This window comes from Poecile atricapillus, chromosome 28 (assembly GCF_030490865.1).
Source record: "Poecile atricapillus isolate bPoeAtr1 chromosome 28, bPoeAtr1.hap1, whole genome shotgun sequence".
NCBI lineage: Eukaryota > Metazoa > Chordata > Aves > Passeriformes > Paridae > Poecile > Poecile atricapillus.
The window spans coordinates 2,229,877-2,257,179 of NC_081276.1; the positions used below are offsets into that span (position 1 = coordinate 2,229,877).

The following is a 27,303-nucleotide window of genomic DNA, read 5'->3' on the forward strand; positions in this document are numbered from 1 at the left end:
ATGAGGGAAGGGCAGGAGCGGGGACCAGGGGGTCACTGCGAGCCCTCCTCTCCTTGCAGCTCCCTCCATGGCCCGCTGGGCGAGCAGACGCCGCTGATCGGGGCCCGCTCCTGCAGCCTCTCCTCGGGCGAGAGCGGAGCCCTGCAGGTGCTCCTGTACCACCGGCTCGGCCCCAGCCGCGGGCCCGCTCGCTCAGCTTCACCTGCGGCCGCTACACGGCCGAGGAGCTCTGCGTGAGCGCTGCCAAAGCCTGCGGTCAGCAACGGGGGCTCGGGGGTCCTGGGGCCGGAGTGGGGGTCCTGGGTGTGAGAACCTGGTCCTGGGGCAGTAATGGGGGGTCCGGGGGGCGGGAGTGGGTCCTGGATGTGGGAAATTGGGTCCTGGATGTGGAAATGGGGTTCTGGGTGTGGGAATGTGAGGGGTTCTGGGTGCGAGAACCTGGTCCTGGATGTGGGAGTGGGGTCCTGGGGGCAGGAATGGGGTTCTGGGGGCAGGAATGGGGTTCTGGGGGCAGGAATGGGGTGTGTTCTGGATCTGAGGATGGAGTTCTGGATGTGGGTACGGAGTCCCGTGCTCATCCTCAATGGTGAATCCTGGCGTGGGGTCTGGATTCCAGCTCTGGCTTTGGGGTCCTGGCTGCGGCTTTGGGGTCCCGGTTCTGCCCTCAGGGCCCTGTGCTCCCCCTCCGCAGCGGCTCCTGAACGCCAGCTGTGGGGTTTGGCTGCCAGATGTGGCCTTGGGCTACCAACCAAAGCCTTGGTGTCCCAGCTGTGGCTTTGGGCTCCAGCTGTGAGCGGTGCCGGGCGCAGGGCAGGGAGAGCAGATCCAGCGGTGGCCCTGGGCTCTCTGTGCCCCTGGGCTCCGGTGCCAGCCCCCTCTGGCTCCCCAGCGGTCTGCCCGTGTGCCACCCGCTCTTCGCCCTGGCCACCGAGGACCTGAGCTGCTGGTTCCCCCCAACCACCTGTTCACCGTGGATGAATCCCGCAGCCAGGTCGTGGTGTACAGGATCAGGTGCGGCCCCGCCCTTCCCCGGCGGATTTTGGGGTCACTCTCCCCGGGGGGAGCAGCTCCGGGACCCTCCTGTCCCCGCCAGGTTCTTCTTCCCCAACTGGTGCGGGCAGGGACAGTGCCACCGCTTCCAGCTGCTGAACGAGCGGGCCAGCCCTGTCCTGGACTACCCTGTCATTGATTACCTGTTCGCCCAGGTGAGCGCTGCAGCCGGCCTCCTCCTCCTCTCCTGTTCCTCTTCTTCCTCCTGTCCTCTTCTACCTCCTCCTGTTCTTCCTCATCCTCCTCTTCTCCTCCTGCTGTTCCTCTTCTTCCTCCTCTTCTTCTCCTCCTGTTCTTCCTCCTCCTCTTCTTCCTCCTCCTCTTCTTCTTCCTCCTGTTATTCCTCCTCCTCCTCTTCTTCCTCCTCCTCTTCTTCTTCCTCCTCCTCTTCTACCTCCTCCTGTTCCTCCTCTTCTTCCTCCTCCTCTTCCTCCTCCTCCTCTCTTCCTCCTCCTGTTATTCCTTCTCCTCTTCTTCCTCCTCCTCCTCCCCCCAGGGGCACCCCGAGTTGCCGGCATGGGGTCACCCTGTCCCCTTTGGGGGGGGACAGCGGATCAGAGCCCGGGCAGGACCCCCCAGTGTCTTGGGGACACAAGGGTGACATTCCCGGGGTCTTGGGGACACGAGGGTGACACTCCCGGGGGTTTTGGGGACACGAGGGTGACACTCCCAGGGTCTCGGGGACACCAGGGTGACACTCCCAGGGGTTTTGGGGACACGAGGGTGACACTCCCGGGGGTCTCGGGGACACGAGGGTGACACTCCCGGGGGTTTTGGGGACAGGAGGGTGACACTCCCAGGGGTCTCAGGGGACCGGAGACCCCCCCCCGAGCCTCGTGTCCCCCCAGTCCCGCAGTGATTTCATCGGGGGCCGCGTGGCCGTGGGGCTGAGCCTGCCCTGGCAGGAGCAGTGCCTGGCGCTGGCCGTGCTGGACATGCTGCGCATCGCCAAGGAGCGGCGGCTGAGCCCCGAGCAGCTCTGCAGCCACCTCAGGTGAGACGGCACCCAGTGGCCCTCGGGGGACAGCCCGGCATGGCTGGGGACAGCCTGGAACCCATGGGGACAGTGTGACACCCATGGGGACACTGTGACACCCATGGGGACAGCCTGGAACCCATGGGGACAGCCTGGAACCCATGGGGACAGTGTGACACCCATGGGGACAGCCTGGAACCCATGGGGACACTGTGACACCCATGAGGACAGTGTGACACCCATGGGGACAGCCTGGAACCCATGGGGACACTGTGACACCCATGGGGACAGTGTGGCACCCATGGGGACAGTGTGACACCCATGGGGACAGTGTGGCACCCATGGGGACAGTGTGACACCCATGGGGACACTGTGACACCCATGGGGACAGTGTGACACCCATGGGGACAGTGTGACACCCATGGGGACAGCCTGGTGTCCTTTGGGACTGCCTCACACCCCCGGGGACAGCCTGACACCTCATGGGACACCCCGGCACCCCTGGGGACACCCCCGGGGACACCCCAACACCCCCGGGGACACCCCAACATCCCCAGGGACACTCTGCCACCCCCGGGGACACCCCTTGGGACTCTCTGCCATCCCCGGGGACACCCCAACACCCATGGGGACACCCCAACACCCCCGGGGACACCCCCGGGGACACCCCAACACCCTCGGGGACACCCCTGGGGACACCCCCGGGGACACCTCCGGGGACACCCCAACACCCCCAGGGACACCCCAACACCCCCGGGGACACCCCAACACCCCCGAGGACACCCCCGGGGACACCCCAACACCCTCGGGGACACCCCAACACCCCTGAGGACACCCCCGGGGACACCCCAACACCCATGGGGACACCCCTGGGGACACCCCAACACCCCTGGGGACACCCCTGGGGACACCCCAACACCCCTGAGGACACCCCTGGGGACACCCCAACACCCCTGGGGACACCCCAACACCCCCGGGGACACCCCTGGGGACACCCCAACACCCCTGGGGACACCCCAACACCCCCGGGGCCACCCCCGGGCCCCCCCGGTCCCCCCGGGCACACGCAGCCCCGTCTCCCCGCAGTTACAAGTCGTGCCTGCCCGCTGCGCTGCGGAGCCAGATCGAGCAGCACAACTTCGTGACCCGCAAGCGCCTCCGCCGCCGCTTCGGGAAATCCCTGCGGCTCCTCGGGGGCTGCTGCCACACGGACGGGCCGCAGCTGAAGCTCAAATACCTGCTGGACCTGGAGCGGCTCCAGCGCCGCAGCACCGAGGAGATGTTCCAGGCGCGCTCCCCCGGCTCCGCCGCGCCCATCGCCCTCCACGTGTCCGGCGACAGCGGCGTGGCCTGGAGCTGCGGAGGCTCCGAGGTGCTTTGGGGAGGTGGTCGGGAGCCGAGGAGACCCCGCGGCGTGGCGGGGTTGTCACCCTCCACCCCGTGACACCCCCAGGGACACCCCGCGATACCCCCAGGACACCCCAGAACGTTCCGAACATCCCCCGGGACACCCCGAACACCCCCAGGACCCCCCCGAACACCCCCGGGACACCCCGAACACCCCCAGGACCCCTCCGGGACACCCCCGGGACACCCCAGAACACTCCCAGGACCCCCCCGAACACCCTCGGGACACCCCAGAACACCCACAGAGCACTCCCAGAACACCCCCAGAACCCCCCCGAACACCCCCGGGACACCCCGAACACCCCCAGGACCCCTCCGGGACACCCCCGGGACACCCCCGGGACACCTCCAGGGACACGGGCGGGTGTGACACCCTCGTAGAGCCGCCAGCACTTCTGCGACTTCCCCGACATCGCCGACATCAGCATCAAGCAGGCGGCGAGCCGCGATGGGGGCCCCGTGGAGAACCGGCTGGTCACCGTCACCAAGGCGGACAACCGGGTGCTGGTGAGCTCGGGGAGGGTTTGGGGACCCCCCCCGGAGGGTTGGAGGGGACAAGGGGGTGACCCCGAGGCTGGCGCAGGAGGTGGAGTTCGGCACGCTGAGGGAGGCTCGCTCCTTCGTGGCGCTGCTCGATGGCTACTACCGGCTGACGGTGGATGCCCAGCACTACTTCTGCAGGGAGGTGGCACCTCCGAGGCTGCTGGAGGAGCTGGAAAATCAGTGCCATGGACCCATCAGGTGGGCACCGGGACCCCCCCGAGCAGCCCCGAGCCCGAGGAGATGCGGGAAGGGAGGGGATGGGACGTACAGGGATATCATGGGGACACAGCGGGACACCCCCGGGACACCCCAGGGACAGCCCGGGACACCCCGGGACATCCTAGGACAGCCCGGGACAGCCCGGGACACCCCGGGACAGCCCGGGACAGCCCGGGACACCCCCGGGACACCCCGGGACATCCCAGGACATCCAGGGACATCCCGGGACATCCTGGGACACCCCGGAACACCCCCAGGACACCCCAGAACATTTCGAACACCCCCAAGACACCCCGAACACCCCCAAGACCTCCCCGAACACTCCCGGAACACCCCCGGACACCCCAGGGACACCCCACGACACCCCCAGGACACCCCAGAACATTCTGAACACCCCCAAGACACCCTGAACACCCCCACGACACCCCCAGGACCCCCCCGGCACACCCCCGGGGCACCCCGGGACACCCCAGGGATACCCCAGAACACTCCCAGGACACCCCGGGACAGCCCCCGGGACACCCCACGACACCCCCGCGACACCCCAGACCACTCCGAACACCCCAGAACACCCCGAACACCCCCGGGACACCCCAAACACCCCCATGACACCCCCAGGACCCCTCCGGGACACCCTGAACACCCCCAGGACCCCCCCGAGACACCCCAGGGACACCCCAGGGACACCCCAAACACCCCCAGGACACCCCAGAACACCCCAAACACCCCCACGACACCCCCAGGACCCCCAGGGACACCCTGAGGGACACGAGCGGGTCCCCACGGGGATCTGCCGGCTCGGGGGGGGCACGGGGGGTGTCCCCGAGGGGCAGCACGGCCACCCCCGCCCTTGGCAGTGCCGAGTTCGCCGTGCACAAGCTGGAGGCGGCCGGGGGCGCCCCGGGGCTGTTCCTGCTCCGCCGCAGCCCCCAGGACTTCGACAGTTTCCTACTGACCGTCAGCGTCCAGGTGAGACCCCCGGAACACCGGGCACGGGCACCGGGGACACCGGGGGACACCGGGGGGCACGGGGGGCACCGGGAGAGCGGCAGAGTGAGGGAAACACAGCCCTGGTACCTGTGGGGACACGGGGGCAGGGGGACAGTGGGGCAGGGGGACATGGGGACACGGGGACACGGGGACATGGGAATGGGGACAGGGGGACACGGGGACATGGGGACAAGGGGACGGGGGACATGGGGACAAGGGGACAGGGGGATGGGGACATGGGGACATGGGGATGGGGACAAAGGGACAGGGGGATGGGGACATGGGGACATGGGGATGGGGACAAGGGGATAGGGGGGCATGGTGACATGGGGACGGTGACACGGGGATGTGACACGGGGCACTGACACGGGGATGTGACATGGGGATGGTGCCACCCACCGTGTCCCTGTGGGGCAGGTGGGGTTTGGGGGTTCCCGGGGATCCCCATGGGCTGGGTCGGGATCTCCCGGGGTTCCCACAGGAGGGGTTGGGTGTTCCCCACGGGAGGGGTTGGGGGTCTCCGGGGGGTCCCCATGATCTGGGTCGGGGTCTCCCGGGGTTCCCCACAGTCTGGGTCGGGTCTCTGGGGATCCCCACGGGAGGGGTCGGGATCTCCGGGGGTCCCCACGATCTGGGCCGGGGTCTTCTGGGGGTCCCCATGGGCTGGGTCGGGGTCTCCGGGGATCCCCACAGGAAGGGTTGGGGTTCCCCATGATCTGGGTCGGGATCTCCCGGGGTTCCCCTGGGTTGGGTCGGGATCTCCCGGGGATCCCCTGGGTTGGGTCGGGGTCTCTCGGAGGTTCCCACAATCTGGGTCGGGGTCTCCGGGGGTCCCCACAGGAGGGGTTGGGGGTCCCCCCTAGGCTGGGTCAGGGTCTCCCGGGGGTCCCCATGATCTGGGTCGGGGTCTCCCGGGGGTCCCCAGGAGGGGTTGGGGGTTCCCCACGGTCTGGGTCGGGGTCTCCCGGGGTTCCCATGATCTGGCTCGGGATCTCCTGGGGGTTCCCCATGATCTGGCTCGGGATCTCCTGGGGGTTCCCCATGATCTGGGTCGGGATCTCCTGGGGGTTCCCCACAGTCTGGGTCGGGATCTCCCGTGGTTCCCATGATCTGGGCCGGGGTCTCCCGGGGGTTCCCCATGATCTGGGTCGGGGTCTCCCGTGGTTCCCCTGGGTTGGGTCGGGATCTCCCGGGGGTTCCCCACAGTCTGGGTCGGGATCTCCCGGGGTTCCCCTGGGCTGGGTCGGGGTCTCCCAGGGGTTCCCCACAGTCTGGGTCGGGGTCTCCGGGGGTTCCCCACAGTCTGGGTCGGGGTCTCGGGGTCCCCCCGCGCTGATGCCGGGATCCCCCAGACCCGCTCCGGGCGGGATTACAAGCGCTGCCGGATCCGGCGGGACGAGCAGGGGCAGCTGCGGCTGGCGGGGGCGGCGCGGAGCTTCCGCAGCCTCCGGGAGCTGCTGGGCACCTACCGACACCGGGGGCTGCAGGCGGAGGGGACCCCGCTGCGCCTGGACACTCCCTGCGGGCCCCGACACAAAGGTGACACCGGGGGGGACACCGGGGGTGACAGCGGGGGTGGCACGGAGAGGGGACACCGGGGGTGACACAGAGAGGGGACACCGGGGGTGACACCGGGGTGACACGGAGAGGGGACACCGGGGGTGACACCGGGGGGTGGCATGGAGAGGGGACACCGGAGGTGACACCGGGAGTGGCACGGAGATGGGACACCGGAGGTGACACCGGGGGGTGGCATGGAGAGGGGACACCGGAGGTGACACCGGGGGTGACACCGGGGGGTGGCATGGAGAGGGGACACCGGAGGTGACACCGGGGGATGACACGGAGAGGGGACAATGGGGGGTGACACAGAGAGGGGACACTGGGAGGTGACACCGGGGGTGACACCAGGGGTGACACTGGGGATGACACCAAGGGTGACACAGAGAGAGGACACCAGGGGTGACACGGAGAGGGGACACTGGGGGGTGACACAGAGAGGTGACACTGGGGGTGACATGGAGAGGGGACACCGGGGGTGACACCGGGGGTGACACGGAGAGGTGACACCGGGGGGTGACACAGAGAGGGGACACCGGGGGTGACACAGAGAGGGGACACCGGGGAGTGACACGGAGAGGGGACACCGGGGGGTGACACTGGGGGTGACACGGAGAGGTGACACCGGGGGGTGACACAGAGAGGGGACACTGGGGGTGACACGGAGAGGGGACACCGGGAGGTGACACGGAGAGGGGACACCGGGGGGTGACACTGGGGGTGACACGGAGAGGTGACACCGGGGGGTGACACGGAGAGGGGACACCGGGGGTGACACAGAGCGGATGGGGGGTCATGGAGAGGCTGTGTGACCTCACGGAGTGCTTGTGTGACATCATGGAGTGGTTGTGATGTCACGGAGTGGCTGTGATGTCATAGAGTGGTTGTGATGTCACAGACCAGGTTGTGATGTCACCGAGTGGCTGTGTGACGTCATAGAGTGGCCGTGTTATGTCATAGAGTGGTTGTGATGTCACAGACCAGGTTGTGATGTCACAGAATGGATGTGTGATGTCATAGAGTGTCTGTGATGTCACATACCAGGCTGTGATGTCACGGAGCAGTGTGTGATGTCATAGCGTGGCTGTGATGTCATAGAGTGGTTGTGATGTCACAGAGCACCTGCGTGACATCACAGAGCACATGTGTGTTTTCACAGAGTGCTTGTGATGTCACAGAGCACCTGTGTGACATCACAGATCACCTGTGTGACATCACAGAGCACCTGCACCATCCCAGCTCTGCTGTGTGATGTCACAGAGCACCTGTGATGTCACAGAATGCCTATGTGACGTCACAGAGCACATGTGTGACATCACAGATCACCTGTGTGACATCACAGATCACCTGTGTGATGTCACAGATCACCTGTGTGACATCACAGATCACCTGTGTGACGCCACAGATCACCTGTGTGATGTCACAGATCACCTGTGTGATGTCAGAGCACCTGTGTGACATCACAGATCAGCTGTGTGACATCACAGAGCACCTGTGTGATGTCACAGATCACCTGTGTGATGTCACAGCACACCTGTGTGATGTCACAGATCACCTGTGTGACATCACAGCACACCTGTGTGACATCACAGATCACCTGTGTGACATCACAGCACACCTGTGTGACATCACAGATCACCACTGTGACGTCACAGATCACCTGTGTGACATCACAGATCACCTGTGTGACATCACAGATCACCTGTGTGATGTCACAGATCACCTGTGTGACATCACAGATCACCTGTGTGACATCACAGATCACCTGTGTGATGTCACAGCACACCTGTGTGACATCACAGATCACCTGTGTGACATCACAGATCACCTGTGTGATGTCACGGAGCACCTGTGTGATGTCACAGAGCACCAGTGTGACATCACAGAACACCTGTGTGACGTCACAGATCACCTGTGTGACATCACAGATCACCTGTGTGACATCACAGAGCACCTGTGTGACGTCACAGATCACCTGTGTGACATCACAGCACACCTGTGTGACATCACAGCACACCTGTGTGACATCACAGCACACCTGTGTGATGTCACAGATCACCTGTGTGATGTCACAGAGCACCTGTGTGATGTCACAGATCACCTGTGTGACGTCACAGAGCACCTGTGTGACGTCACAGATCACCTGTGTGACGTCACAGCACACCTGTGTGACATCACAGCACACCTGTGTGACATCACAGAGCACCTGTGTGACGTCACAGATCACCTGTGTGACATCACAGAGCACCTGTGTGACATCACAGATCACCTGTGTGACATCACAGCACACCTGTGTGACGTCACAGATCACCTGTGTGACGTCACAGCACACCTGTGTGACATCACACCGCCAGCTGCTCCACCCCAGCGCGGCCTCTCCCGCTCCCATCCCGGGGGTCCCCCCGTCCCTGTCCCCCCCTGACGCCCCCTGTTCCCCCAGACCCCTCCAACCTGCTGATCGTGCGTGGGGGGGTGCCCCGGCCCCCCGGCTCCCCCCGGCAGCGCCGCCCGCAGCAGCTGAGCTTCCACAAGATCCACCCGCACAGCCTGAGCCGGGTACGGCAGGGAGGGGACACCGGGAGGGGACACCGGGGGGGGGACACAGCCCTGACACCCCCCAGCAATGTCCCCGTGTCCCCCCAGGGTGAGAGCCTGGGCCAGGGCTCCTTCACCCGCATCTACCGGGGGGTGAGGCGGGAGCAGGACGGGGAGGACGGGACCCGGCACAGCCCCGTGGTGCTGAAGGTGATGGACGGCAGCCACCGGAACTGCCTGGAGGTGACGGGTGACACCTGGGGTGGCACTCGGGGGTGGCACTCAGGGGTGGCAGTCGGGGGTGGCACCTGGGGTGGCACTCTGGGGCACTCAGGAATGGCACTCGGGGGTGGGGTGGCAGTCAGGGGTGGCACTCGGGGGTGGCACTCAGGGGTGGCACTCTGCGGTGGCACTCGGGGGTGGCACTCTGGGGCACTCAGGAATGGCACTCGGGGGTGGCACTCGGGGGTGGCACTCAGGGGTGGCACTCAGGGGTGGCACTCCGTGGTGGCAGTCAGGGGTGGCACTCTCGGGCACTCGGGGGTGGCACCCGGGGGTGGCACTTTGGGGTGGCACTTTGGGGTGGCAGTCAGGGGTGGCACTCTGGGGCACTCAGGAATGGCACTCGGGGGTGGCACTCGGGGGTGGGGTGGCAGTCAGGGGTGGCACTCGGGGGTGGCAGTCAGGGGTGGCACTCTGCGGTGGCACTTGGGGGTGGCACTCTGGGGCACTCAAGGGTGGCACTCGGGGGTGGCAGTCAGGGGTGGCACCCGGGGGTGGCACTCTGGGGCACTCAGGGGTGGCAGTCAGGGGTGGCACTCGGGGGTGGCACCTGGGGTGGCAGTCGGGGGTGGCACCTGGGGGTGGCACCCAGGGGTCCCCGAGCAGCGCCCTGAGCCGCCTGTCCCTGTCCCTGTCCCTGTCCCTGTCCCTGTCCCTGTCCCTGTCCCTGTCCCTGTCCCTGTCCCTGTCCCTGTCCCATTGTCCCTGTCCCTGTCCCATTGTCCCTGTCCCTGTCCCATCCCTGTCCCTGTCCCTGTCCCTGTCCCTGTCCCTGTCCCTGTCCCTGTCCCATTGTCCCTGTCCCTGTCCCTGTCCCTGTCCCTGTCCCATTGTCCCTGTCCCTGTCCCTGTCCCTGTCCCTGTCCCTGTCCCTGTCCCTGTCCCTGTCCCTGTCCCTGTCCCTGTCCCTGTCCCTGTCGCAGTCCTTCCTGGAGGCGGCCAGCACCATGAGCCAGCTGTCCCACAGGCACCTGGTGCTGCTGCACGGCGTCAGCCTCGGCAAGGACTGTGAGTGTCGGGCGGGGTGACACCCCTGAGCCCAGTGTGACACCCCCTGAGCCCAGGGTGACACCCCCTGAGCCCAGGGTGACCCCACTGAGCCCGGGGTGACCCCGCTGAGCCCAGGGTGACACCCCCAGAGCCCAGGGTGACACCCCCTGAGCCCAGGGTGACACCCCCAGAGCCCAGGGTGACCCCGCTGGCCCCAGTGGGACCCTCCTGAGCCCAGGGTGACCCCCCCAAGACCTTTGTGACACCCCCGAGACCTTTGTGACACCCCTGAGACCTTTGTGACACCCCTGAGACCTTTGTGAGCCACCTGAGACCCTTGTGACACCCCTGACACCTTTGTGACACTCCCAAGAACTTTGTGAGTCCTCTGAGACCTTTGTGACACCCCTGTCCCCTTTGTCCCCCCTGTCCCCCCTGTCCCCCCCGTCTCCCCCGTCCCCTTTGTCCCCCCTGTCCCCTCTGTCCCCTCTGTCCCCCTGTCCCCTCTGTCCCCTCTGTCCCCCTGTCCCCTCTGTCCCCCCTGTCCCCCCTGACCCCTTTGTCCCCCCCTGTCCCCCCTGTCCCCTCTGTCCCCTCTGTCCCCTCTGTCCCCTCTGTCCCCGTGTCCCCTCTGTCCCCTCTGTCCCCCTGTCCCCTCTGTCCCCCTGTCCCCTCTGTCCCCTCTGTCCCCTCTGTCTCCTCTGTCCCCGTGTCCCCTCTGTCCCCGTGTCCCCTCTGTCCCCTCTGTCCCCGTGTCCCCTCTGTCCCCCTGTCCCCTCTGTCCCCTCTGTCCCCCTGTCCCCGTGTCCCCTCTGTCCCCGTGTCCCCTCTGTCCCCTCTGTCCCCCGTGTCCCCTCTGTCCCCGTGTCCCCTCTGTCCCCGTGTCCCCGTGTCCCCTCTGTCCCCTCTGTCCCCCGTGTCCCCTCTGTCCCCGTGTCCCCTCTGTCCCTCTGTCCCCTCTGTCCCCCCTGTCCCCCCCGTCCCCTCTGTCCCCCTGTCCCTCTGTCCCCGTGTCCCCAGGTGTGATGGTTCAGGAGCACGTCCCCCACGGGCCCCTGGACCTGTACCTGCGGCAGAGGCGCGGCGCGGTGGCCACGGGCTGGAAACTGGCGGTGGCCAAGCAGCTGGCCTACGCCCTCAACTACCTGGTGAGCCCCGTGGATTTATCCTGTGGATTTATCTCGTGGATTTATCCCGTGGATTTATCCTGTGGATTTATCCAGTGGATTTATCCCATGGATTTATCCTGTGGATTTATCACGTGGATTTATCCTGTGGATTTATCCAATGGATTTATCCCACGGATTTATCCCATTAATTTATCCTGTGGATTTATCCCATGGATTTATCCCATGGATTTATCCTGTGGATTTATCCCGTGGATTTATCCCAGGGATTTATCCTGTGGATTTATCCCATGGATTTATCCCATGGATTTATCCTGTGGATTTATCCTGTGGATTTATCCCGTGGATTTATCCTGTGGATTTATCCTATGGATTTATCCTGTGGATTTATCCCATGGATTTATCCCGTGGATTTATCCTGTGGATTTATCCTGTGGATTTATCCCATGGATTTATCCCATAGATTTATCCTGTGGATTTTTCCCATAGATTTATCCCATAGATTTATCCTGTGGATTTATCCCATAGATTTATCCCATAGATTTATCCTGTGGATTTATCCTGTGGATTTGTCCCACGGATTTATCCCGCAGATTTTTCCCATGGATTTATCCTGTGGATTTATCCCATGGATTTATCCCATGGATTTATCCCATGGATTTATCCAATGGATTTATCCAAGGGATTTATCCAATGGATTTATCCTGTGGATTTATCCTGTGGATTCATCCTGTGGATTCATCCAGTGGATTTATCCCATGGATTTATCCCACGGATCTCCGGGATCCAGGTGCCCCAGGGGATGCAGCCTGGGGGCACAGTGGGGATCCCTCATGTCCGTGTGCCGTGGATCCCACCCATCCCGATCCCATGGATCCCACCCATCCTGATCCCATGGATCCCACACATCCCGATCCCATGGATCCCACACATCCCGATCCCATGGATCCCACACATCCTGATCCCATGGATCCCACCCATCCTGATCCCATGGATCCCACACATCCCAATCCCATGGATCCCACACATCCTGATCTGAATCCCACACATCCCGATCCCATGGATCCCACACATCCTGATCCCGTGGATCCCACCCATCCTGATCCCATGGATCCCACACATCCCGATCCCATGGATCCCACACATCCCGATCCCATGGATCCCACCCATCCTGATCCCATGGATCCCACACATCCTGATCCCATGGATCCCACACATCCCGATCCCATGGATCCCACACATCCTGATCCCATGGATCCCACACATCCTGATCCCATGGATCCCTCACATCCTGATCCCATGGATCCCACACATCCCGATCCCATGGATCCCACACATCCTGATCCCATGGATCCCACACATCCTGATCCCATGGATCCCACACATCCCGATCCCATGGATCCCACACATCCTGATCCCATGGATCCCACACATCCTGATCCCATGGATCCCACCCATCCTGATCCCATGGATCCCACACATCCTGATCCCATGGATCCCACACATCCCGATCCCATGGATCCCACCCATCCCGATCCCATGGATCCCACACATCCTGATCCCATGGATCCCTCATGTCCGTGTGCTGTGGATCCCACCCATCCCAATCCCATGGATTCCGCAGATCCCACACCCCGTATCTCACAGATCCCACGGATCCCACACATCCCGATCCCACGGATCCCAGGGATCCCACAGATCCCAGGGATCCCCACCCCACAGCCCCCAATCCATCTCCCACGGCTCCCACCCATCCTTGGTGCCCCCCCCAGCCCAGCCCAGCGCCCGGGACCACCCTGAGGGTCCCGATCCCTCTTCCCCCCAATGCAGGAGGACAAGAAGATCCCGCACGGGAACGTCTCCGCTAAGAAGGTGCTGCTGGCCCGGGAGGGGGACACGGCCGGGGGGAGCCCCCCCTTCATCAAACTCAGCGACCCCGGGGTCAGCGTCACCGTCCTGGCCCGGGACAGTGAGTGAGGGGCTCCGGGGGTCCCGAGGGGCTGGGCTTGGGGTCCTGGATTTGGGTTTGGGGTTCTGGTTCTGGGTTTGGGGTCCCGTGCTCATCGTCCTCAATGGGGAATCCTGACTGTGGGGTCTGGATTCCTGATCTGGGTTTGGGGTCCTGGATTTGGGTATGGGGTCCTGGCTGTGGGGTCTGGGTCACAGATCTGGGTTTGGGGTCCTGGCAATGGGTTTGGGGTCCTGGTTCTGGGTTTGGGGTCCTGGTGATGGCTTTGGGGTCCTGGTCCTGTGCTCCTCCTCAAAGCGGGGTCCTGGCAGTGGGGTCCGGATCCCAGCCCTGGGTTTGGGGTCCTGGTTCTGGGTTTGGGGTCCTGGCACTGGGTGTGGGGTCCTGGTTCTGGGGTCCTGGTACTGGGTGTGGGGTCCTGGTTCTGGGTTTGGGGTCCTGGTACTGGGTGTGGGGTCCTGGTTCTGGGTTTGGGGTCCTGGTTCTGGGTTTGGGGTCCTGGTACTGGGTGTGGGGTCCTGGTTCTGGGTGTGGGGCCCTGGTCCTGTGCTCCTCCTCAAAGCGGGGTCCTGGCTGTGGGGTCCGGATCCCAGCCCTGGATTTGGGTATGGGGTCCTGGTTCTGGTTCTGGGGTCCTGGTCCTGTGCTCCTCCTCAAAGCGGGGTCCTGGCTGCGGAATCCCTTTCATCAAACCCAACCAGCCCGGGGTCGGGGTCACCCTCCCGGCCCGGGCCAGGGAGTGGGGGGGTCCCGGGGGGGTTCTGGGGGTGCGGGACCCCCGCGGGTGCTGAGCGGGGCCGGGCGCCCGCAGCGCTGCTGGAGCGGATCCCGTGGGTGGCCCCCGAGTGCATCAGCGAGCCCGGGAGCCTGGGGCTGCCGGCCGACAAGTGGGGCTTCGGAGCCACCCTGTGGGAGATCTTCAGCGGGGGGAACATGCCCCTGAGCCTGCTGGAGCCACAGAGGGTGAGGCTGATCCCAGCGTCCCGCTGGATCCCGGAATTCCTGCTCCATCCCGCTGGATCCTGATCCTTCTGTCCCATCCCGCTGGATCCCGGCATTCCTGCTCCATCCCGCTGGATCCTGATCCTTCTGCCCCATCCCCCTGGATCCCGGAATTCCTGCCCCAGCATTCCTGCCCCATCCCGCTGGATCCTGGCATTCCTGCCCCATCCCGCTGGATCCCGGAATTCCTGCCCCATCCCGCTGGATCCCGGAATTCCTGTCCCATCCCGCTGGATCCCGGCATTCCTGCCCCGGCATTCCTGCCCCATCCCGCTGGATCCTGGCATTCCTTCTCCATCCCGCTGGATCCTGACCCTTCTGTCCCATCCCGCTGGATCCCGGCATTCCTGACCCATCCCGCTGGATCCCGGAATTCCTGACCTATCCCGCTGGATCCCGGAATTCCTGACCTATCCCGCTGGATCCCGGAATTCCTGCCCCGGCATTTCTGCCCCATCCCCCTGGATCCCGGAATTCCTTCTCCATCCCCCTGGATCCCGGAATTCCTTCTCCATCCCGCTGGATCCCGGAATTCCTGCCCCATCTCCCTGGATCCCGGCATTCCTGACCCATCCCGCTGGATCCCGGAATTCCTGCTCCATCCCCCTGGATCCCGGCATTCCTGACCCATCCCCCTGGATCCCGGGATTCCTGCCCCATCCCGCTGGATCCTGATCCTTCTGTCCCATCCCGCTGGATCCCGGAATTCCTGCCCCGGCATTCCTGCTCCATCCCGCTGGATCCTGATCCTTCTGTCCCATCCCGCTGGATCCCGGCATTCCTGCCCCATCCCGCTGGATCCCGGAATGCCTGCCCCATCCCGCTGGATCCCGGCGTTCCTGTCCTGTCCTACTGCATCCAGCCCCTCCTTCCTCCACCCTCCTCTCCCTCCCCGTTTTATCCCAGCCCTTCTTCCCTGCCCAATTCCATCCCGTCCCATAAATCCCATAAATCCCATAAATCCCGTAAATCCCATAAATCCAATCCCATCCCATCCATCCCATCCCATCCCATCCCATCCCATCCCATCCCATCCCATCCCATCCCATCCCATCCCATCCCATCCCATCCATCCCATCCCATAAATCCCATCCCATCCCATCCATCCCATCCCATCCATCCCATCCCATCCCATAAATCCCATAAATCCCATCATTCCCATCATTCCCATAAATCCCATCCCTCCTGCCCCATCCCCCTGCGCCCTCCCTCAGCTCGGAGCCCTTCAGGGGCACTTTGGGGGTCCCACACCCCCCTGACCCCCCCTTCTCCCACCCTCCTACAGAAGCTGGAATTCTACCGGAGCCGCCAGCAGCTCCCGGCTCCCAAGTGGCCGGAGCTGGCGGCGCTGGTGGCCCAGAGCATGGAATACGAGCCCCAGCGCCGGCCCTGCTTCCGCGCCCTCATCCGCGACCTCAACGGCCTCATCAGCTCCGGTGGGCGCCGGCCCGGGCTGGGGGGGCCCGGGGGGACCCCACAGGAGCCTCACCCCCCCTCTCGCACAGACTACGAGCTGCTCTCGGACCTGTCCCCCGCGGATGTGACGCTCCGGGATGGCTTTTGGGGACGCGATTCCCTGGATCCCGAGCGCTTCCAGGAGCGGCACCTCAAGTACATCTCGCTGCTGGGCAAGGTGGGGGGAGCGGGACAGAGCCCGGACCCCAAAACCCAGCTCAGAAGTTCCCTTCCCTGATTTGGGGACAGAGCCCGGACCCCAAAACTCAGCTCAGAAGTTCCCTTCCCTGATTTGGGGTGTGGGGACATCCCGGCTGTGCCGAGAAACAATTCCCGAGCATCGTCCCCTCTCCGTGTGGGGGGGATTTTGGGATGAAGCTCTGGGAATGTGGGGTCCCAACACGCGGCTCCCCGCATCCAGGGGAATTTTGGGAGAAACAATTCCCGAGCATCTCCGTGTGGGGGGGATTTTGGGATGAGGCTCTGGGAATGTGGGGTCCCAACACGCGGCTCCCCGCATCCAGGGGAATTTTGGGAGAAACAATTCCCGAGCATTGCCCCTCTCCATGTGTGGGGGGGATTTTGGGATGAGGCTCTGGGAATGTCGGGGCATCCCAATAAGCGGCTCCCCGCATCCAGGGGAATTTTGGGAGAAACAATTCCCGAGCATTTCCGTGTGGGGGGGATTTTGGGATGAGGCTCTGGGAATGTGGGGTCCCAACACGCGGCTCTCCGCATCCAGGGGAATTTTGGGAGCGTGGAATTGTGTCGCTACGACCCTCTGGGTGACAGCACGGGCGAGCTGGTGGCGGTGAAGAGGCTGCAGCAGGATTCGGCCAAGGAAATCCGGGATTTCGAGAGGGAGATCCAAATCCTGCACTCGCTGCAGCACGAGTTCATCGTCCGGTACCGGGGAGTCTGCTACAGCCGCGGTGAGCTGGGAGTGGGGCTGGGAATGGGGCTGGGAATGGGGGGGGAATGGGGCTGGGATCCGGATGGGAATGGGGCTGGGAATGGGGCTGGGAACGGGGCAGGGAATGGGGGGGGAATGGGGCTGGGAATGGAGAAGGGAATGGGGTGGGGAATGGGGCAGGGAACGGGGCAGGGATCCGGATGGGAATGGGGCAGGGAATGGGGCAGGGAATGGGGCTGGGAATGGGGAAGGGAATGGGGCTGGGAATGGGGAAGGGAATGGGGCGGGAATGGGGCAGGGAATGGGGAAGGGAACGGGGCAGGGAATGGGGCAGGGAATGGGGCTGGGAATGGGGTGGGGAATGGGGCAGGGAACGGGGCAGGGATCCGGATGGGAGTGGGGCTGGGAATGGGGCGGGAATGGGGCTGGGAATGGGGCGGGGAATGGGGCAGGGAACGGGGCAGGGATCCGGATGGGAGTGGGGCTGGGAATGGGGCGGGAATGGGGCTGGGAATGGGGCGGGGAATGGGGCAGGGATCCGGATGGGAATGGGGCAGGGATCAAGCAGGGAATGGGGCAGGGAATGGGGCAGGGAATGGGTCAGGGATCAAGCAGGGAATGGGACAGGGATCCAGATGGGAATGGGGCTGGGATCAAGCAGGGAATGGGGCAGGGATCCAGATGGGAATGGGACAGGGATCCAGATGGGAATGGGGCTGGGATCAAGCCGGGAATGGGACAGGGATCCCCCATGGATGGCCGGGGCTGGATTTGGCCGCAGGAACGCGCGGGCTGAGGCTGGTGATGGAATTCCTGCCCAACGGCTGCCTGCGGGATTTCCTGCAGCAGAACCAGCCCCGGCTGGAGCACAGCACGCTGCTCCTCTACGCCTGGCAGATCTGCAAGGTGGGACCGGGCCGGGAGCGCTGGGAACGGGGATGCTGCTGGCCCGGGGTGGGGCTGGAACCATGCCAGGGGTCACCCAGGGGTCACCCGGGGGTCACCCAGGGGTCACCCAGGGGTCACCCAGGGGTCATTGTCCAGCCGGGATCTGCTCCAGGCCTGGGAATGCTGCTGGATCCTGTCCCTGTCCTGGCTGGAGCAATGCCAGGGGTCACCTAGGGGTCACCCAGGGGTCAGCCAGGGGTCACCCAGAGGTCACCAGGGGTCACCCAGGGGTCACCCAGGGGTCACCCAGGGGTCACCCAGGTCTCCCTGTCCAGCCCCTGCAGTCTCCTGTCCCTGCAGCCGCTCTGTCCCCCCCTCAGTGCCCCCTGGGGCAGCGCCCGGCTGGGAGGAGCCCCCAGGGACCCTCACCCCGGTGGTTCCCCGGCCCTGGGGGCTCTGTCCTGGCTCCCCTCCATTCTGCACCCCCTGGCAGGGCATGGAGAACCTGGGGGCTCTGTCACCCCTGGCAGGGCATGGAGAACCTGGGGGCTCTGTCACCTGTGACAGGGTATGGAGTACCTGGGGGCTCTGTCCCCTCCATTCTGTCAGCCCTGGCAGGGTATGGAGTACCTGGGATCTCTGTTACCCCTGCAGGGTATGGAGTACCTGGGATCTCTGTCACCCTCTGACAGGGTATGGAGTACCTGGGTTACCCTGGAGTACCTGGGATCTCTGTTACCCCCACAGGGTATGGAGTACCTGGGTTACCCTGGAGTACCTGGGATCTCTGTTACCCCCACAGGGTATGGAGTACCTGGGTTACCCTGGAGTACCTGGGCACTCTGTTACCCCCACAGGGTATGGAGTACCTGGGTTACCCTGGAGTACCTGGGCACTCTGTTACCCCCACAGGGTATGGAGTACCTGGGTTACCCTGGAGTACCTGGGCACTCTGTTACCCCCGCAGGGTATGGAGTACCTGGGATCTCTGTTACCCCCACAGGGTATGGAGTACCTGGGTTACCCCTGCAGGGTATGGAGTACCTGGGCACTCTGTTACTCCGGCAGGGTATGGAGTACCTGGGTTACCCTGGAGTACCTGGGATCTCTGTTACCCCCGCAGGGTATGGAGTACCTGGGTTACCCTGGAGTACCTGGGATCTCTGTTACCCCCACAGGGTATGGAGTACCTGGGTTATCCCTGCAGGGTATGGAGTACCTGGGATCTCTGTTACCCCCACAGGGTATGGAGTACCTGGGTTACCCTGGAGTACCTGGGCACTCTGTTACCCCTGCAGGGCATGGAGTACCTGGGATCTCTGTCACCCTCTGACAGGGTATGGAGTACCTGGGATCTCTGTTACCCCCGCAGGGTATGGAGTACCTGGGATCTCTGTTACCCCCACAGGGTATGGAGTACCTGGGTTACCCTGGAGTACCTGGGCACTCTGTTACCCCCACAGGGTATGGAGTACCTGGGTTACCCTGGAGTACCTGGGCACTCTGTTACCCCCACAGGGTATGGAGTACCTGGGTTACCCTGGAGTACCTGGGCACTCTGTTACCCCCACAGGGTATGGAGTACCTGGGTTACCCTGGAGTACCTGGGATCTCTGTTACCCCCACAGGGTCTGACAGGGTATGGAGTACCTGGGTTACCCTGGAGTACCTGGGATCTCTGTTACCCCCACAGGGTATGGAGTACCTGGGCGCTCGGCGCTGCGTGCACCGGGACCTGGCCTGCAGGAACATCCTGGTGGAGAGCGAGAGGCACGTGAAGATCGGGGATTTCGGGCTGGCCAAGCTGCTCCCGCAGGACAAGGATTATTACGTGGTGCAGGAACCCGGCCAGAGCCCCGTCTTCTGGTGAGGGATGCCATTCCAGCTCGGGAATCCCCTCGGAGTGAATCTTATCCAGATTTATTTTATAGAAATTTTATTTCAAATTTTATTAAAAATTTAATTGAAAATTTGTGGTTATAAATGGGTGGCATGTTATTGGATTTTTGTAGATATTATAGTGAATGTTATATATAATGTTATGGTGATATATAATAATATTGTTTGCAAATATATAGATAAATAATATATATATATAAATTATATATTTTAAATATATATAAATAATATATATTTAAATATACATAAATAAAATATATATAAATAATATATATTTAAATATACATAAATAATATCTATTATAATATATAAATAATATGTATAAAAAATATAAATAATAAATAATAAATATTATTCGCAAATATGTAGATAAAGAATATATATAAATAATATATATAATAAAATATATAAATAATATATATAATAAAATAATTAATAAAAATATTAAAATATATATTTCACAAATATAACAAATGCTGTATATAATGTTATGGTAATATATTATAATATTATTCGCAAACATATAGATAAATAACATATATATATAAATAATATCTATTATAATATATAAATAATATCTATTATAAAATATAAATAATATCTATTATAAAATATAAATAATATCTATTATAATATATAAATAATATATATTATAAAATAATAAAAATATAAAAATATATTTTGCAAATATAATAATGAATGTTATATATAATGTCATGATGATATATTATAATATTGTTTGCAAATATATAGATAAATAATATAGATATGAATAATATATATTATATATAAATAATAAATATAATAAAATAATAAATAAAAATATTAAAAATATATTTTACAAGTATTATAATGAATGTTATATATAATGTTATGATGGTATATTATAATATTATTCGAAAATATATCGATAAATTATATATATATAATATATATTATAATATATATAAATAATATATCTAGAATTAAATAACAAATAAAAATATAAAAAATATATTTCTCAAACATTATAATGAATGTTATATATAATGTTATGATGATATATTATTAGTCACAAATATATAAATAAATATAATATATTATATATATTAAAATATATATAATTAAATAATAAAAATATAAAAAATATATTTCTCAAATGTTATAATGAATGATACACACATATATATATATATATCTGTATACTTAATTTTTATCTCCTAATTGTATACTTAATTATTATCTCCTATTTGTATACTTAATTATTATCTCCTAGTTTTATACTTAATTTTTAACTCCTAATTGTACACTTAATTTTTATCTCCTATTTGTACACTTAATTATTATCTCCTAATTGTATACTTAATTTTTAACTCCTAATTGTATACTTAATTATTATCTCCTAGTTTTGTACTTAATTTTTAACTCCTAATTGTATACTTAATTATTATCTCCTAATTGTACACTTAATTTTTATCTCCTAATTGTACACTTAATTTTTATCTCCTAATTGTATACTTAATTTTTAACTCCTAATTGTCACTTAATTTTTATCTCCTATTTGTATACTTAATTATTATCTCCTAGTTTTGTACTTAATTTTTAACTCCTAATTGTATACTTAATTATTATCTCCTAATTGTACACTTAATTTTTATCTCCTAATTGTACACTTAATTTTTATCTCCTAATTGTATACTTAATTTTTAACTCCTAATTGTCACTTAATTTTTATCTCCTATTTGTATACTTAATTATTATCTCCTAGTTTTATACTTAATTTTTATCTCCCAATTGTATACTTAATTTTTATGTCCTATTTATACACTTAATTATTATCTCCTAATTGTATACTTAATTTTTAACTCCTAATTGTACACTTAATTTTTATCTCCTATTTATTTGTACACTTAATTTTTATCTCCCAATTTTATACTTAATTATTATCTCCTAACTGTCACTTAATTATTATCTCCTAATTGTCCCTTTATTAAACATCTAAATTCCATGAAAAGCCCGTGCTCCTGTTTTTCCAGCCCTTTTCCCGCTGTTCCCGCAGGTACGCTCCGGAATCCCTGGCTGACAACGTTTTCTCCTGCGCCTCGGACGCCTGGAGCTTCGGGGTGCTCCTGTACGAGCTCTTCAGCTTCAGCTCCGGGAGCAGGAGCCCCTCGGAGGTGAGGATTGTCCCTGGAAAATGGGATGGAGCAGCCATTCCCTCTGGGATGAGCCTTCCGTGGCCATCCCGGGGCTCAGGGCATTCCCGGGGCTCAGGGATATCGCGTTTCCCTGGGATATTCCCGTTTCCCTGGGATATTCCCGTTTCCCTGGGATATCCCGTTTCCCTGGGATATTCCCGTTTCCCTGGGATATTCCCGTTTCCCTGGGATATCCCGTTTCCCTGGGATATTCCCGTTTCCCTGGGATATTCCCGTTTCCCTGGGATATTCCCGTTTCCCTGGGATATCCCGTTTCCCTGGGATATTCCCGGTGCTCAGGGCATTCCCAGTGCTCAGGGATATCCCGTTTCCCTGGGATATTCCATATTCCTGGGATATCCCGTTTCCCAGCACATTCCCGGTGCTCAGGGCATTCCCGGTGCTCAGGGATATCTCATTTCCCTGGGATATTCCATTTTCCTGGGATATCCCATTTCCCAGCACATTCCCAGTGCTCAGGGATATCCCATTTCCCTGGGATATCCCGTTTCCCTGGGATATTCCCGTTTCCCTGGGATATCCCATTTCCCAGCACATTCCCGGTGCTCAGCACATTCCCGGGGCTCAGGGATATCTCGTTTCCCTGGGATATTCCCATTTCCCTGGGATATTCCCGTTTCCCTGGGATATTCCCGTTTCTCAGCACATTCCCAGGGCTCAGGGATATCGCGTTTCCCTGGGATATTCCCATTTCCCTGGGATATCCCGTTTCCCTGGGATATCCCATTTCCCTGGGATATTCCCGGTGCTCAGGGCATTCCCAGTGCTCAGGGCTGTTCCCATTTCCCTGGGATATCCCATTTCCCAGCACATTCCCGATGCTCAGGGATATCTCATTTCCCTGGTATATCCCATTTCCCTGGGATATCCCGTTTCCCTGGGATATCCCGTTTCCCAGCACATTCCCGGTGCTCAGGGCTGTCCCGTTTCCCTGGGATATCCCGTTTTCCAGCACATTCCCGGGGCTCAGGGCATTCCCAGTGCTCAGGGATATCCCGTTTCCCTGGGATATTCCCATTTCCCTGGGATATCCCATTTCCCAGCACATTCCCGGGGCTCAGGGCTGTCCCATTTCCCTGGGATATCCCATTTCCCTGGGATATCCCATTTCCCAGCACATTCCCACTGCTCAGCACATTCCCGGTGCTCAGGGATATCCCATTTCCCTGGGATATCCCATTTTCCAGCACATTCCCAGTGCTCAGGGATATCTCGTTTCCCTGGGATATCCCATTTCCCTGGGATATTCCCGGTGCTCAGCACATTCCCAGTGCTCAGGGATATCCCATTTCCCTGGGATATCCCATCTCCCTGGGATATCCCATTTTCCAGCACATTCCCAGTGCTCAGGGATATCCCGTTTCCCTGGGATATCCTGTTTTCCAGCACATTCCCGGGGCTCAGCACATTCCCGGTGCTCAGGGATATCCCGTTTCTCTGGGATATTCCCGTTTCTCAGCACATTTCCGGGGCTCAGGGCTGTTCCCATTCTCCTGGGATATCCCATTTTCCAGCACATTCCTGCTGCTCAGGGATATCTCATTTCCCTGGGATATCCCGTTTCTGATATCCCATTTTCTAGCACATTCCCGGTGCTCAGGGATATCCCGTTTCCCTGGGATATTCCCGTTTCCCTGGGATATCCCATTTCCCAGCACATTCCCGGGGCTCAGGGCATTCCCGGTGCTCAGGGATATCTCGTTTCTCTGGGATATTCCCGGTGCTCAGCACATTCCCGGTGCTCAGGGCTGTCCCGTTTCCCTGGGATATCCCATTTTCCAGCCCATTCCCGGTGTTCCCTGGGACATTCCCGGTGTTCCTCAGCCCATTCCCGGTGTTCCTCAGCCCATTCCCGGTGTTCCCTGGGACATTCCCGGTGTTTCCCAGCCCATTCCCGGTGTTTCCCGGCACATTCCCAGTGTTTCCCAGCCCGTTCCCAGTGTTCCCAAGCCCATTCCCGGTGTTCCCCCGGACATTCCCGGTGTTCCCCCGGACATTCCCGGTGTTCCCCAGCCCATTCCCGGTGTTCCCCAGCCCATTCCCGGTGTTTCCTGGGACATTCCCGGTGTTTCCTGGCACATTCCCGGTGTTTCCCAGCCCATTCCCGGTGTTTCCCAGCCCATTCCCGGTGTTTCCCGGCCCATTCCCGGTGTTTCCCAGCCCATTCCCGGTGTTTCCCGGCCCATTCCCGGTGTTCCTCAGCCCATTCCCGGTGTTCCCCAGCCCATTCCCGGTGTTCCCCAGCCCATTCCCGCTGTTCCCTGGGACATTCCCGGTGTTTCCCGGCCCATTCCCGGTGTTCCTCAGCCCATTCCTGGTGTTCCCCAGCCCATTCCCGGTGTTCCCAAGCCCATTCCCGGTGTTTCCCGGCCCATTCCCGGTGTTCCCCAGCCCATTCCCGGTGTTCCCTGGGACATTCCCGGTGTTTCCCAGCCCATTCCCGGTGTTCCCCAGCTCATTCCCGGTGTTCCTCAGCCCATTCCCGGTGTTCCCCAGCACATTCCCGGTGTTCCCCAGCCCATTCCCGGTGTTTCCCGGCCCATTCCCGGTGTTCCCCAGCCCATTCCCGGTGTTCCCTGGGCCATTCCCGGTGTTTCCCAGCCCATTCCCGGTGTTTCCCAGCCCATTCCCGGTGTTCCCCAGCCCATTCCCGGTGTTCCCCCGGACATTCCTGGTGTTCCCCAGCCCATTCCCGGTGTTCCCCAGCCCATTCCCGGTATTTCCCAGCCCATTCCCGCTGTTTCCTGGCACATTCCCGGTGTTCCCCAGCCCATTCCCGGTGTTCCCCCGGACATTCCTGGTGTTCCCCAGCCCATTCCCGGTGTTTCCCAGCCCATTCCCGGTGTTCCCCAGCCCATTCCCGGTGTTCCCACAGGAATTCCTGCGCATGCTGGGCTCGGGCCAGCCCGCACAGATCGTTTGTCACCTGCTGGAGCTCCTCAAGGACAATCAGCGGCTCCCGGCGCCCTCCGGCTGCCCCTCGGAGGTGACACCGCTGTCCCCAGGGTGTCCCTGATGTCCCTTAATGTCCCCCGATGTCCCCCAATGTCCCCCAATGTCTCAATGTCCCCCAATGTCCCCCAATGTCCCCCGATGTCCCCCAATGTCTCAATGTCCCGATGTCCCCCAATGTCCTGATGTCCCCCTGTCCCCGATGTCCCTCGATGTCCCTCAGTGTTCCCCAATGTCTCAATGTCCCCCTGTCCCCAATGTCCCCGATGTCCCCCGATGTCCCTCGATGTCCCCCGATGTCTCAATGTCCCAATGTCCCTTGATGTCTCAATGTCCCCCACTGTCCCTCAATGTTCCCCAATGTCCCAATGTCCTGATGTCCCCAATGTCCCCTGATGTCCCCTGATGTCTCCTGATGTCCCTCAATGTCTCAATGTCCCGATGTCCCCTGATGTCCCTGATGTCCCTGATGTCCCCCGTTGCCCCTCGATGTCCCCTGATGCCCCCTGATGTCTCAATGTCCCCCGATGTCCCCATGTCCCTCAATGTCCCCCGATGTCCCCTGATGTCCCCAATGTCCCGATGTCCTGATGTCCCCATGTCCCCTCATGTCCCCCACTGTCCCCAATGTCCCCCACTGTCCCCAATGTCCCCTGATGTCCCCTGATGTCCCCCTGTCCCCGATGTCCCTTGATGTCCCAATGTCCCCCAATGTCCTGATGTCCCCATGTCCACCGATGTCCCAATGTCCCAATGTCCTGATGTCTCCTGATGTCCCCGATGTCCCTCGATGTCCCAATGTCCCCCAATGTCCTCAATGTCCCAATGTCCCAATGTCCTGATGTCTACCGATGTCCCCAATGTCCCCAATGTCCCCGATGTCCCTTGATGTCCCAATGTCCCCCAATGTTCCCCAATGTCCCAATGTCCCAATGTCTCAATGTCCCCAATGTCCCCTGATGTCCCCAATGTCCCCTGATGTCCCCTGATGTCTCCTGACGTCCCTCAATGTCCCGATGTCCCCTGATGTCCCCTGATGTCCCCCGATGCCCCTCGATGTCCCCATGTCCCCCAGTGTCCCTCAATGTCCCAATGTCCCAATGTCCTGATGTCCTGATGTCCCCAATGTCCCCAATGTCCCCGATGTCCCCCCAGGTGTACGCGCTGATGCTGAGCTGCTGGGCCTTCTCCCCCAGATCCCGACCCACTTTTGGGGAGCTGTCCCCCAAAATCGAGGAGCTGCGGGAGGGGCGGAGCAAAACCCGGGGGTAGCCCCACCCCCACCCGCCCCCTGAATCCCACCGGGACCCCCAACCCATGGTGACACCTCCCCGTGTCCCCAACCCACAGTGACACCTCCCCGTGTCCCCAACCCATGGTGACACCTCCCCGTGTCCCCAGCCCATGGTGACACCTCCCCGTGTCCCCCAACCCACGGTGACACCTCCCCGTGTCCCCAACCCATGGTGACACCTCCCTGTGTCCCCATCCCACGGTGACACCTCCATGTGTCCCCATCCCACGGTGACACCTCCCCGTGTCCCCACCCCATGGTGACACCTCCCTGTGTCCCCAACCCATGGTGACACCTCCCTGTGTCCCCAACCCACGGTGACACCTCCCCGTGTCCCCAACCCACGGTGACACCTCCCTGTGTCCCCAACCCATGGTGACACCTCCCCGTGTCCCCAACCCACGGTGACACCTCCCCGTGTCCCCAACCCACGGTGACACCTCCCCGTGTCCCCATCCCATGGTGACACCTCCCTGTGTCCCCAACCCACGGTGACACCTCCCCGTGTCCCCAACCCACGGTGACACCTCCCCGTGTCCCCATCCCATGGTGACACCTCCCTGTGTCCCCAACCCACGGTGACACCTCCCTGTGTCCCCAGCCCATGGTGACACCTCCCTGTGTCCCCAGCCCATGGTGACACCTCCCCGTGTCCCCAACCCACAGTGACACCTCCCCGTGTCCCCAACCCACGGTGACACCTCCCTGTGTCCCCAACCCATGGTGACACCTCCCCGTGTCCCCAACCCACAGTGACACCTCCCCGTGTCCCCAACCCACGGTGACACCTCCCCGTGTCCCCATCCCATGGTGACACCTCCCTGTGTCCCCCATCCCTTCGGCTTTTCCCCCTTTTTCCCCCATTTTCTCATTTTTTCCCCTTTTTTCCCCTTTTTTCCCCTTTTTTTCCCTCTTTTTTCCCTCCCTCCATGGCAGAATTCAGCCTCATTCCATTAAAATTTGGGAAAATTTTCCATCCCTTTGACTTTTCCCCCTTTTTCCCTCTTTTTCCCCCATTTTCCCCTCCCTCCACATCGGAATTCAGCCTCATTCC

The 27,303-nt window shown here is 59.6% G+C and overlaps 1 protein-coding gene across 1 annotated transcript; it reads left to right on the plus strand.

The window, feature by feature from the left end:
• Positions 1–26,370, plus strand: JAK3 (Janus kinase 3). Its single transcript, XM_058859060.1, is given in 24 exon segments — positions 1–233; positions 788–948; positions 951–1,011; positions 1,094–1,205; positions 1,899–2,044; positions 3,113–3,398; positions 3,815–3,940; positions 4,017–4,174; positions 5,053–5,164; positions 6,538–6,724; positions 9,186–9,301; positions 9,389–9,523; positions 10,486–10,570; positions 11,573–11,700; positions 13,510–13,648; positions 14,460–14,611; positions 15,936–16,086; positions 16,156–16,283; positions 16,848–17,037; positions 17,800–17,924; positions 19,600–19,772; positions 21,844–21,961; positions 24,879–24,989; positions 26,111–26,370. Coding segments are annotated over 24 exon segments (3,450 nt in total). The 3' UTR covers positions 26,228–26,370.
• The last annotated feature ends 933 nt before the right edge of the window (positions 26,371–27,303 follow it).